Source organism: Schistocerca americana, chromosome 2 (genome assembly GCF_021461395.2).
Source record: "Schistocerca americana isolate TAMUIC-IGC-003095 chromosome 2, iqSchAmer2.1, whole genome shotgun sequence".
Taxonomy (NCBI): Eukaryota; Metazoa; Arthropoda; class Insecta; order Orthoptera; family Acrididae; genus Schistocerca; species Schistocerca americana.
Window position 1 is genome coordinate 635,366,947 of NC_060120.1, and position 12,723 is coordinate 635,379,669.

At 38.6% G+C, this 12,723-nt stretch overlaps 1 protein-coding gene across 1 annotated transcript in view; it reads right to left on the reverse strand.

The window, feature by feature from the left end:
- Nucleotides 1-12,723, reverse strand: part of LOC124594262 (phenoloxidase 1-like) — a 235,254-nt gene that overhangs the window by 175,925 nt on the left and 46,606 nt on the right. Inside the window, exons 5-6 of the mRNA XM_047132626.1 lie at nt 2,787-2,937; nt 2,585-2,686 (exon numbers count right to left, since the gene is read on the reverse strand). Coding sequence (XP_046988582.1) covers nt 2,585-2,686; nt 2,787-2,937 — 253 coding nt within the window. The remainder of the gene's footprint in view (nt 1-2,584; nt 2,687-2,786; nt 2,938-12,723) is intronic.

Consider the following 12,723-nt stretch of genomic DNA (forward strand, 5'->3'; position numbering starts at 1 on the left):
CATCCTCAATATCACCCTCTCCAAACCTTCCAGGAATTTCTCCCTTCCAGCCTTCCATCTCAATCCTTCTTAAAAAACCTTAATCTTACTCCCAACATCACCACTGCTGAAGCCCAGGCTATCCGTGATCTGAGGGCTGACCAATCCATTGTCCTTCTACCGGCGGACAAGGGTTCCACGACCGTGGTACTTGATCGTCGGGAGTATGTGGCTGATGGACTGCGTCAGCTTTCAGACAACACCACATACAAAGTTTGCCAAGGTAATCCCATTCCCGATGTCCAGGCAGAGCTTCAAGGAATCCTCAGAACCTTAGGCCCCCTACAAAACCTTTCACCTGACTCCATCAACCTCCTGACCCCACCGACACCCTGCACCCCTACTTTATACCTTCTTCCTAAAATTCACAAACCCAATCATCCCGGCCACCCCATTGTAGCTGGTTACCAAGCTCCCACAGAACGTATCTCTGCCTACGTAGATCAACACCTTCAACCCATTACATGCAGTCTCCCATCCTTCATCAAAGACACCAACCACTTTCTCGAACGCCTTGAATCCTTACCCAATCTGTTGCCCCCGGAAACCATCCTTGTAACCTTTGATGCCACTTCCTTATACACAAATATTCTGCACATCCAGGGCCTTGCTGCAATGGAGCACTTCCTTTCACGCCGATCACCTGCCACCCTACCTAAAACCTCTTTCCTCATTACGTTAGCCAGCTTCATCCTGACCCACAACTTCTTCACTTTCGAAGGCCAGACATACCAACAATTAAAGGGAACAGCCATGGGTACCAGGATGACCCCCTCGTACACCAACCTATTCATGGGTCACTTAGAGGAAGCCTTCTTGGTTACCCAGGCCTGCCAACCCAAAGTTTGGTACAGATTTATTGATGACATCTTCATGATCTGGACTCACAGTGAAGAAGAACTCCAGAATTTCCTCTCCAACCTCAACGCCTTTGGTTCCATCAGATTCACCTGGTCCTACTCCACATCCCACACCACTTTCCTTGACGTTGACCTCCATCTGTCCAATGGCCAGCTTCACACGTCCGTCTACATCAAACCCACTAACAAGCAACAGTACCTCCATTATGACAGCTGCCACCCATTCCACATCAAATGGTCCCTTCCCTACAGCCTAGGTCTTCATGGCAAATGAATCTGCTCCAGTCCGGAATCCCTGAACCATTACACCAACAACCTGACAACAGCTTTCGCATCCCGCAATTACCCTCCCGACCTGGTACAGAAGCAAATAACCAGAGCAACTTCCTCATCCCCTCAAACCCAGAACCTCCCACAGAAGAACCACAAAAGTGCCCCACTTGTGACAGGATACTTTCCGGGACTGGACCAGACTCTGAATGTGGCTCTCCAGCAGAGATATGACTTCCTCAAATCCTGCCCTGAAACGAGATCCACCCTTCATGAAATCCTCCCCACTCAACCAAGAGTGTCTTTCCGCCATCCACCTAACCTTCATAACCTAGTAGATCATCCCTATGAAATCCCCAAACCACCTTCCCTACCCTCTGGCTCCTACCCTTGTAACCACCCCCAGTGTAAAACCTGTCCCATACACCCTCCCACCACCACCTACTCCAGTCCTGTAACCTGGAAGGTGTACACAATCAAAGGCAGAGCCACGTGTGAAAGCACCCACGTGATTTACCAACTGACCTGCCCACGCTGTGATGCATTCTATGTGGGAATGACCAGCAACAAACTGCCCAATCGCATGAATGGACACAGGCAGACGGTGTTTGTTGGTAATGAGGATCACCCTGTGGCTAAACATGCCTTGGTGCACGGCCAGCACATCTTGGCACAGTGTTTCACTGTCCGGGTTATCTGGATACTTCCCACTAACACCAACCTATCCGAACTCCGGAGATGGGAACTTGCTTTTCAATATATCCTCTCTTCCCGTTACCCACCAGGCCTCAATCTCCGCTAATTTCAAGTTGCCGCCACTCATACCTCACCTGTCATTCAACAACATCTTTGCCTCTGCACTTCTGCCTCGACTGACATATCTGCCCAAACTCTTCATCTTTGAAAATGTCTGCTTGTGTCTGTATATGTGTGGATGGATATGTGTGTGTGTGCGAGTGTATACCCGTCCTTTTCTCCCCATAAGGTAAGTCTTTCTGATCCCGGGATTGGAATGACTCCTTACATATCATATTATTTTTCCAAGGGATCTTGTTCCATTTTCAAGATTAAATCACTTATCAGTGAGCTTTCCTATCATCTAGCTGATAATGTCATCACAAATAATATAACGTGTAAGTCAACTTTTGCTCTGTTCTTCTATAGCAAAAAAAGAGTACATTGCAGTCAGAGCTAAAATTCTAGAATGTATGTACATATTACCTGCATCACTTACAAGTGTAGTCCTTTTTGAAGCTCAATAACACAAACATTCAAGAAGCTACTGGCTTGCAGTCCAAATACAATTTTCTGTTTGTTTAAAGAAAGCATTTCAAGTTTTTTGTAAGGTAAATTATATGTAGAAATATCCCCTTAGCTCATTACTGCTATCATAGTCAATGATGAACATGACTTACATTGAGTGCACCTTTTCGATGAATAGCTTCAAATATTCTGTCTCTAAAACGTTCCATGTCTTGAATGTCAAATGATAGCTGATCCAGTTCACGGTTAATATCCTGGTAGACAGACAAGTAATACATGAATTATGTGTTTAATATTGCAGAACATCAAAGCATTCTAAGTCAATAGTTATAACACTAGACAATAAATTCTTACCTGCAGTTTAGCAAATTCATGTCGAGCTGGCCAGACTCTACTTGCTATCATATTGTCAAGTTTAGGAAAGTAAGCCTCTTTTAGTGGCTTATGCCAGTTATTTAATTTTCTCACTCTTCCAAGATGATTACTAAGTCGTTCAAAATTGTATCTGAAGATTAAAAAATTGGAAATTATCAGTTATAATTCATCAACTAAGTATATCCATCATTGTATAACTGGCTATTTCCTCTGATTTCCAGAGTAATGCTTATACATTTTGTCACCACAGGTTAGTAGATACATAATGAATCATGTTATCCACAATAAGCACCATCAATCTTATAGCTGTGTTGGCAACATCTTTATAGTAGGGTTATTGTTTATGACAATTTGCTGGGAAAATAAACCTATTTCATTTTGCAAATAGTAAAAGGATGTACTGAAACAATGGTTCTTATTTCCATTTCCAGCTCTAAGTTTACTGATAAAAAATAATAAAAATGGAAGGAAGCAAGAGTGCAACCTGTCGGGTTTCCACAGCATGATTGATTAATAATGTGCTTTCAGGTGTACAGATGAGTTGTCATTTCAGTGATATCCATAATATACTGACAATTAATCCAGTCACCACTAGGTGTTCTGTGTTAAAACATGTACTCACTGTATGGATTCTAACCATAAAATGGAATCAATAACTGGGCTGTGTGTCCACAAGACCACAACTGGCTTATAATTAGATTTCATCCAGCATTTTTGTATAGTTCATGTCAGCTATTCTTAATTCTGTGTAAAATTAATGAACTGCATACAAATAGTAGTTTGTTATAAAAAATTATAAGCAATAAGAAGCTACAAATCACAAAACAAATAAAACTGCAAACTAAAATCTGTCAGATTTAATATGATATCAAATCATAACCATTGACATGGTTTAGATATTAGTTTGGCAACTATGAGATGCAATATTTCCTTCCCAGTAATCAATAAAACTGGTGGAGTCTCTCTGACAAGCAGTTTTAAGAGATCTCTAACAGAGATAATTTATTTTATTTAATTTATTTATTTGTCCATCTGTAAACAATATATATTGTATGGATGTTGTCCAAAATTACACGCAAATTTATGGAAACAGTCTGTGCAAAAGGAACATACAAAATTTTACATTAAGTAGTACAAAGAACAATACATACAAAATTGTACAAAAAATGTACAGAGAATAATACTTGGTCATACAAGATACAGTAATACAACTTTTTATACATGTATACTAACAGTATGGTAACTGCATAGTCTGTTTGCCCTAAGGCTTTACTTTTGTCATCCCTAAACAGGATATTCACTACAATAATTCAGTAAAGATTTTACCACAATCAGTAGCTGTCCATCAGATTTTAAAAAAATAACAGATACTTTAGGGGATGAAAGACGGTGTTTTCAGTTTTGCTTAATATAAACATTTTCAGAATTATTTATTGGACTAAACAGAAATTTACTGAGTAAAAACCTTGTTCAAGTAGAAATTCTTTAAATTCTACTTTAAATCTGTTATCATCTTCTAAGTCTCTGATGTTGGCTGGCAGTATGTTGTACAGTTTTGTATCCATATGGCTCACATGCCTTTGTGTGTGTGTGTGTGTTCTTTTTGTTTGCTGAGAATGTAGTGCTGTGATATTTCGAGTATTGTAGTTATGCAAGTCGGCATTTGTCTGAAAATTTGCATGGTGGGCTATAACATATAAAACACACACACACGCAGATTCTAGCTTTCGCAACCAACGGTTGCTTCATCAGGAAAGAGGGAAGGGGAGGGAAAGATGAAAGGATGTGGGTTTTAAGGGAGAGGGTAAGGAGTCATTCCAATCCCGGGAGTGGAAAGACTTACCTTAGGGAGGAAAAAATGACAGGTATACACTCGCATACACACACATATCCATCCGCACATACACAGACACAAGCAGACATTTACAAATGTCCTGCCAGCGCTCTCGTTTGGTAAGTCACATCTTCTTTGTTTTTAGATATATTTTCCCCACGTGGAATGTTTCCCTCCAGGGTGTTACAAAAAGGTACGGCCAAACTTTCCGCAAACATTTCTCACACACAAAGAAAGAAAAATGTTATGTAGACATGTGTCTGGAAACGCTTACTTTCCATGTTAGAGCTCATTTTATTACTTCTCTTCAAATCACATTAATCATGGATGGGAAACACAAACCAACAGAACGTACCAGCGTGACTTCAAACACTTTGTTACAGCAAATGTTCAAAATGTCCTCCGTTAGCGAGGATACAGCATCCACCCTCCGTCGCATGGAATCCCTGATGCTCTGATGCAGCCCTGAAGAATGGCGTATTGTATCACAGCCATCCACAATACGAGCGTGAAGAGTCTCTACATTTGGTACCGGGGTTGCGTAGACAAGAGCTTTCAAATGCCCCATAAATGAAAGTCAAGAGGGTTGAGGTCAGGAGAGCATGGAGGCCATGGAGTTGGTCCGCCTCTACCAATCCATTGGTCACCAAATCTGTTGTTGACAAGCGTACGAACACTTCGACTGAAATGTGCAGGAGCTCCATCGTGCATGAACCACATGTTGTGTCGTACTTGTAAAGGCACATGTTCTAGCAGCACAGGTAGAGTATCCCGTATGAAATCATGGCGGTGAACCGAGGAAGTACAGTACATACTGACGAAACTAAAATGAGCTATAACATGGAAATTAAGCGTTTCCGGACACATGCTGTAACTTACCAAACGAAAGCGTTGGTATGTTGATAGGAGACAATAAAAAACACACAAACACACACACAAATTTCAAGTTTTCGCAACCCACGGTTGCTTCATAAGGAAAGAGGGAAGGAGAGGGAATGACGAAAGGATGTGGGATTTAAGGGAGAGGGTAAGGAGTCATTCCAATCCCGGGAGCGGAAAGACTTACCTTAGGTGGAAAAAGGGACAGGTATACACTCACACACACACACATATATCCGTCTGCACATATATGTATATGTGCGGATGGATATGTGTGTGTGTGTGTGTGTGTGTGTGTGTGTGTGTGTGCGAGTGTGTACCTACCCCTGTCTATCTGTTTGTGTGTTTTTTATTGTGTCTATCTACCAGCGCTTTCTCATTTTTTGTATATATATATATATATATATATATATATATATATATATATATATATATATATATATATATATATATATATATATATACAAAGATGAGGTGACTTACCGAACAAAAGCGCTGGCAGGTCGATAGACACACAAACAAACACAAACATACACACAAAATTCAAGCTTTCACAACAAACTGTTGCCTCATCAGGAAAGAGGGAAGGAGAGGGGAAGACGAAAGGAAGTGGGTTTTAAAGGAGAGGGTAAGGAGTCATTCCAATCCCGGGAGCGGAAAGACTTACCTTAGGGGGAAAAAAGGACAGGTATACACTCGCACACACGCACATATCCATCCACACATACAGACACAAGCAGACAGACAGCATGGTCTTTAAATATGTCTGCTTGTGTCTGTATGTGTGGATGGATATGTGCGTGTGTGCGAGTGTATACCTGTCCTTTTTTCCCCCTAAGGTAAGTCTTTCCGCTCCCGGGATTGGAATGACTCCTTACCCTCTCCTTTAAAACCCACTTCCTTTCGTCTTCCCCTCTCCTTCCCTCTTTCCTGATGAGGCAACAGTTTGTTGCGAAAGCTTGAATTTTGTGTGTATGTTTGTGTTTGTTTGTGTGTCTATCGACCTGCCAGCGCTTTTGTTCGGTAAGTCACCTCATCTTTGTTTTTATATATAATTTTTCCCACGTGGAATGTTTCCTTCCATTTTATTTATATATATATATATATATATATATATATATATATATATATATATATATATATATAGACACACACACACACAAAACGAGAAAGCGCTGTTAGATAGACACAATAAAAAACACACAAACACACACATAAACTTCAAGCTTTCGCAATCCATGGTTGCTTCATCAGGAAAGAGGGAAGGAGAGGGAAAGATGAATGAATGAGGGTTTTAAGGGGGAGGTTAAGGAATCATTCCATTCCTGGGAGCGGAAAGACTTACCTTAGGGGGAAAAAGGGACAGGTATACACTCGCACACACACACATACCCATCCGCACATATACAGACACAGGTAGACATATGTAAATTTCCAGTTGTCTGAGACTGCAGACGTGTGTGCAAGTTGCATTTGCTTGAGTGTGTGTGTGTGTGCGTGTGTGTATGTGTGTCTATTACTGACAAAGGCCTTAATGGCTGAAAGCTATAATTGTGTGAATCTTTTTGTTGTGCCTATCATAACTCAGCATCTCCGCTATATGGTGAGTAGCAACTTTCCTTCTCTAATAGTGTCACATGTGTATGTAGCTCAGTTACAGTAGTGTTTCTATAAAAGTCATTAGTCTTTCTACAGATTTGTGATTTGATGCAATTCTCCATATTTTCCTAGCTTTTGGAAAGTTTTTTTTTCATTCTCCCTTTCTATGTACCTAGTATGCTCAACATCCTCTATAATTTGCTGTGCATTTTCTGGTCTTTATCTGTTTGCTCAACACTTTTCCCCATTTACTCCTCCCTCCAGTGTCCACTTAACTATTCCAGGATGTAAATAGATATATACCACTAACCCAGCTCTTATTTTGGTAGCAATTTTCCATAGACTTTGTTTATTTATTTTTCTAGTGTTTCTTCATTGCAGTATTTCATCACTTTACTGGAACAAACACTTGTATCACCAGGGGAGTAATGGATTTATGCCAGAAGAAGAGAGAACTTAATAAAATGTATAACATGGATAATTCCTCAGCTAAATTACATACATCCTACAAAAAAATCACAAAATAATAAGATAAGTGATAAGAGCAGCATAAATAATGCATAACGATGAAGAAATTTATAATCCAGAACATGAAGTGATGCCCATTAGAGTGTTACAAAAACAGAATCTGGTAAAACAGAGCACCATGTAGAAATATAACAAACACTGTCACAAGAAAATAAAAGAGTAAAAAATGCCTTAAAAGTAGCCAGTACTTTTATAACTTTGTCACAGGTGTTGCTGATAAAATGATCAAATCAATGTAAATAGGAATACCCAGTCCAACAAATGTAAAATAAGTGCATCTTGTAGGTCAACGTCCATCAACACCATCTCAAAAGACAAAGTAGCAAAATCATTAAAATTACTAAAACACTACAATTCTGCGTGCTTTGCTGGTGTCTCTGCAGCAATCTTAAGAACTTTTTGAATGCACTGTATCTTCAGAATTTATGCCATAAAGGGAAAAAGAATCTATTATTGTATGGATATTATGTAAAGAATGTAAACAGAATGTAAGTAAAATGTGTACTCATATAATTAGAATTGAACAATGTAACGAAATGATAATTTAACAAAATGTACTAAACAAAATGACCATCAGACTGTAATGTATATACACAGAAAATAATGGCATGTCATCAAATGAATAAGATAAGTTTATTTTTGTAGTTGTATTTTCTTTATTTTTAAAATTTTTTTTTTATTTTTTGTTATATCTATAGTATGTGGAAAGGACACTACAGAAATTTTGTGTAATGCAACACTCAAAAACAAAGCATGAAAACATATGAAACATGCCTGCAAAGTGTTAAGTGTGCGTATGAGATATATGGGTGTGTGCGTGATGAACTAAAAATGACAATACTTCGCGTGACATGAATTTTCTGTGCTCAACGACGTCATAAAAACATGCATTTTCTGTGCTTGACAATGTCATAAAAACATGCATTTCTGTGCTGACAACATTGTAGAAGCAACAGGAAACTTACCTTGTTGGTGAATGTTGGATGTATGGCTTGTGTTTCCACTGAATAAGTGCAAGCGAGAGTTGGAATACATTCGTCAGGTGCCGATATGGTAACCAGTGGTCACTGCATTGAAGATTTCACAAAGGATCATGCTGCTGAACATGAGCTTCACAAATTTGTGCAGTGGACGCATGGTACCGACACTCTGACTTTGTATTAAACACATGAAAGCTAGCAGGGATGGTAGTGGAGCTCAAGCTGTACACACATGCTTCGCAAGCTAAACACTGGGCAGATACCAACTGACAATAATTGGACTACGCGTTATTGCAAGCACTTTGTTATGAAGGAAAACTTATGTATGTATGTGTTAAGGGAGCTGACATGCGTATATAAATTTTTCTTATTTTAATTCCTATATATTCAGCTGTTTGTCTCTGTAAGTGGTAGTGGGTGGATGTATTATGAGTTCCGTTGAGTCAATATTGTTAAAAAATTGTATTCCAATTGTACATTAAAAGGTGTAATAGAAACTGGTCGAGACAGAAAAGTTTATTTGTACACTCATGATGACCATACCTGACTCTTCATCATTCCGCGATGCACTGAGAATCCTGCATCAAGGGGATTGAAGCAGACAAGAATAATTTACATGAGCAGAAGAGGAGCGATCTAGAATGAGTATTGTCTTACAAAGCTCTATTCACAATCGTGATAACAAGTAAAAGAAGTACATGAATTTAAATGTTGAATATTATGTATTGAATATTGAGGGCCTGTTGATATTAATGCCAGTTAAAGTTCACTCAGGATATGTGTACCTTCCAATATCTTTCAATTATTCTTTCAGAATTTCCCTTTTAATTATTTAAGCACCAATTTTTAATCAGTTCTCAATATCTATCACATTCCATTCCCCCTGCCACTATTCACCAGTCATTGTTTTCCCTCTGATTCTATGAGCTGACACTACAACATTTAGCTCCCTTGACTAGTCACCACAATCGCCAAAAACATACTTTTGATTCAAACAGTTAAACTCATATTCGATATGGTAATCTAAATCAGAGTGAATAAGTATGCATGAACCTCCTCCAATGAATGTCTCCTCATAACTTATTTTTCCTACAAAAGCTGATAGCCATCTTAAAATGGGCATTCATATTGATGTGTAGGTTATTAATGTAGAACAGTAACAAAACAGGTCCTAGGATAGAACCTTGAGGGCCACCTTGGGTTACTGTCTTCCATTTGCAATAACAATTTGCTGCATTTGATGAGACAATCACTCTTCATTTTCTGTTGTACAGATGTGAAGTAACCCTAGATACAGTGAAAAATGAAAGTGTAATAGTGACTGGAATACCACACAGATATGACCTAATAGAAACGTCATGTGTCAACCAGGAAATTATTAAGGCCAACAGGCAATTTTGCAAAATATGCAAAGCATACAGAAACAAACTTCCTAGACGTGAAATTCTTGGAAAGGAAACACCTCACCAGGAATGGTATGCATTTAAATATTCATGGGAAAAAATTCATAGGTTCTAGAATAAATGAGATGGCTGAGATGATGTACACAAAAGAACAACATCATGCCTATTACTGTATCAACTCAAAACGGAGAAGCCATCTCATCACAGATGATACCAGCAACAAAAAAAGCAGCAGAACAATCACATCCAATAGCTGTTACACAAAATGCAGCAGTACAAACAATAATCGATGCAGAGATGCCAACTACAGCATCACAATCAACAGCAGCAGCACAGATAGCAGTAACAACAGAAATCCCAGTAATAACAGGAACAGCAGTACAAATAATAATCGGGACAGAAATGCCAACAACAGCATCACCATCAGCAGCAGCATCAAAGACAGCAGTAACAGCAGAAATCCCACAATAGCAGTAGCAGCAGCAGACATGGAAACAACCATCCATGGGGCAGCAAGTAGATGGAAAAGGACACCTCCTTCCCATCTGAAGGATTTTTTAATTGCAGATATGACGAAAATGAAGCCACCAAGATAAGTAACATTAAATGTCTTACAGTATGCTACCAAAATAATCAGTGTGTAAAAAACAAAGCGCAACAGATGGAAGTAGAGTTACAAATCTTAGACAGCACCGTTACGTGTATTACAGAGCACTGGTGTAAAGAAAGTGAAATCTATATATTATTTTACCCTCATATGTCCAAGCATGTTCTTATTGCAGAAACACAATGAAAGGTGGAGGATCATGTATTTATGTTAAGAATGGCATTGAATTTAAAGTCAGAAATGATATTATCATGCTAAGTGTCGACAAAGACTTTGAAGTGTCAGCAATAGAGATAGTTGCTATAAATATGCCCAAGAAACTAACTATATTGTGTGTATATCATTCTCCCAGTGGTAATTTAGAGATATTCTTTTCAAAACTTATGCAAAGCCTAGAACTAGTGTTGACTCTGAAACATAATATCCTTTTGTATGGGGACTTTAGCATAAATACAACTGAAACAGATGACACCAGTAACACATTCACGAATATCCTACATAGTTTTGGTATATCATCACTAGTCAACTGTGCAACAAGAATAACCACAGAGTCATCTTCTACCATTGACCGTGTAGCTACAGATGTAGGCAGAGAAAACTGTGATGTACTTGTCAAAAATCTGGAACTGTCTGGCCATCTATGTCAGATTATAAAAGTAAAAGCTTGTGTAAAAAAAGAATCAAAACTGCACGTATATAAAAGAGTCTACTCTCCATCAGCTTTGCAAGAGTTTTCTTTAAAGTTAGCACATGAAAGTTGGGAAGGAGTATACATAGAAACTAAACTGAATAGCAAGTTCTCCAATTTTATGTCTGAGTTTAAATTAAAATTTGAAGAAACATTCCCCAAAGTATTAATTCCCATTGGAACACCCACCAACAATAAATGGATTACTGAAGGAATTAGAAAAAATGCTCAAATTTGTAAATACTTAAACTCCATTAAAAAGGACAATAGTGATCCAGTTTTCTTTGCACTACTACAAAACTACTAAAGGATCTACAGGAAGGTACTCAATACTGCAAAAAAATGAACCAACGATAGGTTCATAAATTTAGCCAGTAATAAAAGTAAAGCTACATGGGCTGTAGTGAAACAAGAAACAGGAACTGTGAAGCAGAGAGGTACAAACACACAAATCAGGAACAAGGAAAACTTAGAAAGTAACCCAAAAGACTTAGCAAATTATGTGAGTACCTACTTTAGCAGCATTGCAGCGAACTTACAGAAAATTTTTCCAAAAGGTGCTAATCAACCAATACAGAAGCAAACTCAATGGTATTATTTCCAACTACTGAGAAGGAAGTATGCAATGTTGTAAGGCAAGTAAAGAACAAAAACTTGGCAGGTTTAGATGAAATCCCAACGTTCATATTAAAAAAATGCTTAAATTGCATCAAAGCTCCACTAACAGAAATCATAAATGAATCCTTCAAAACTGGTTGCTTCCCTGACTATCTGAAGCATGCCAAAATTTTACCAGTTCACAAGAAAGGTGACATAGAAAACGTTGAGAACTACAGACCAACAGCTCTATTGTCATGCTTTTCCAAAGTGATAGAAACAATAATGAAAAACTGGCTTTTGAGCTATCTAAGTAAATTCAACCTCCTCTGCAATGACCAGCATGGTTTCAGGCCTGGTAGAGGTACAGAATCTGCTATAGCACAATTTACAAAAACAGTTTTAGAAGCACTAGATGAGAACAGCTATGTAACTGGCCTTTTCCTAGACCTGTCTAAGGCATTTGATACAGATGACCACCAGAAGCTGTCGCATAAATTAGAGGCACTAGGAGTAAGGGGATTGGTTCTCAAATGGCTTAGTTCATGTCTAGAAAACAGAGTACAGTTAGTAGAGATCATACATGTCTCCAGTGGATCAAAGTACATTGAGAAACATATATCTGATCCACAATATATCAATATTGGGGTCCCTCAAGGAAGTTTACTGGGCCCTGTATTATTTCTGGTGTATATAAATGATTTCACACAACAAATCAGCCATGGAGAGAAGATATTGTTTGCGGATGACGGCAACATAGTAATCACCAGTAAGACACCAGCACAAATATTGAGAAATACT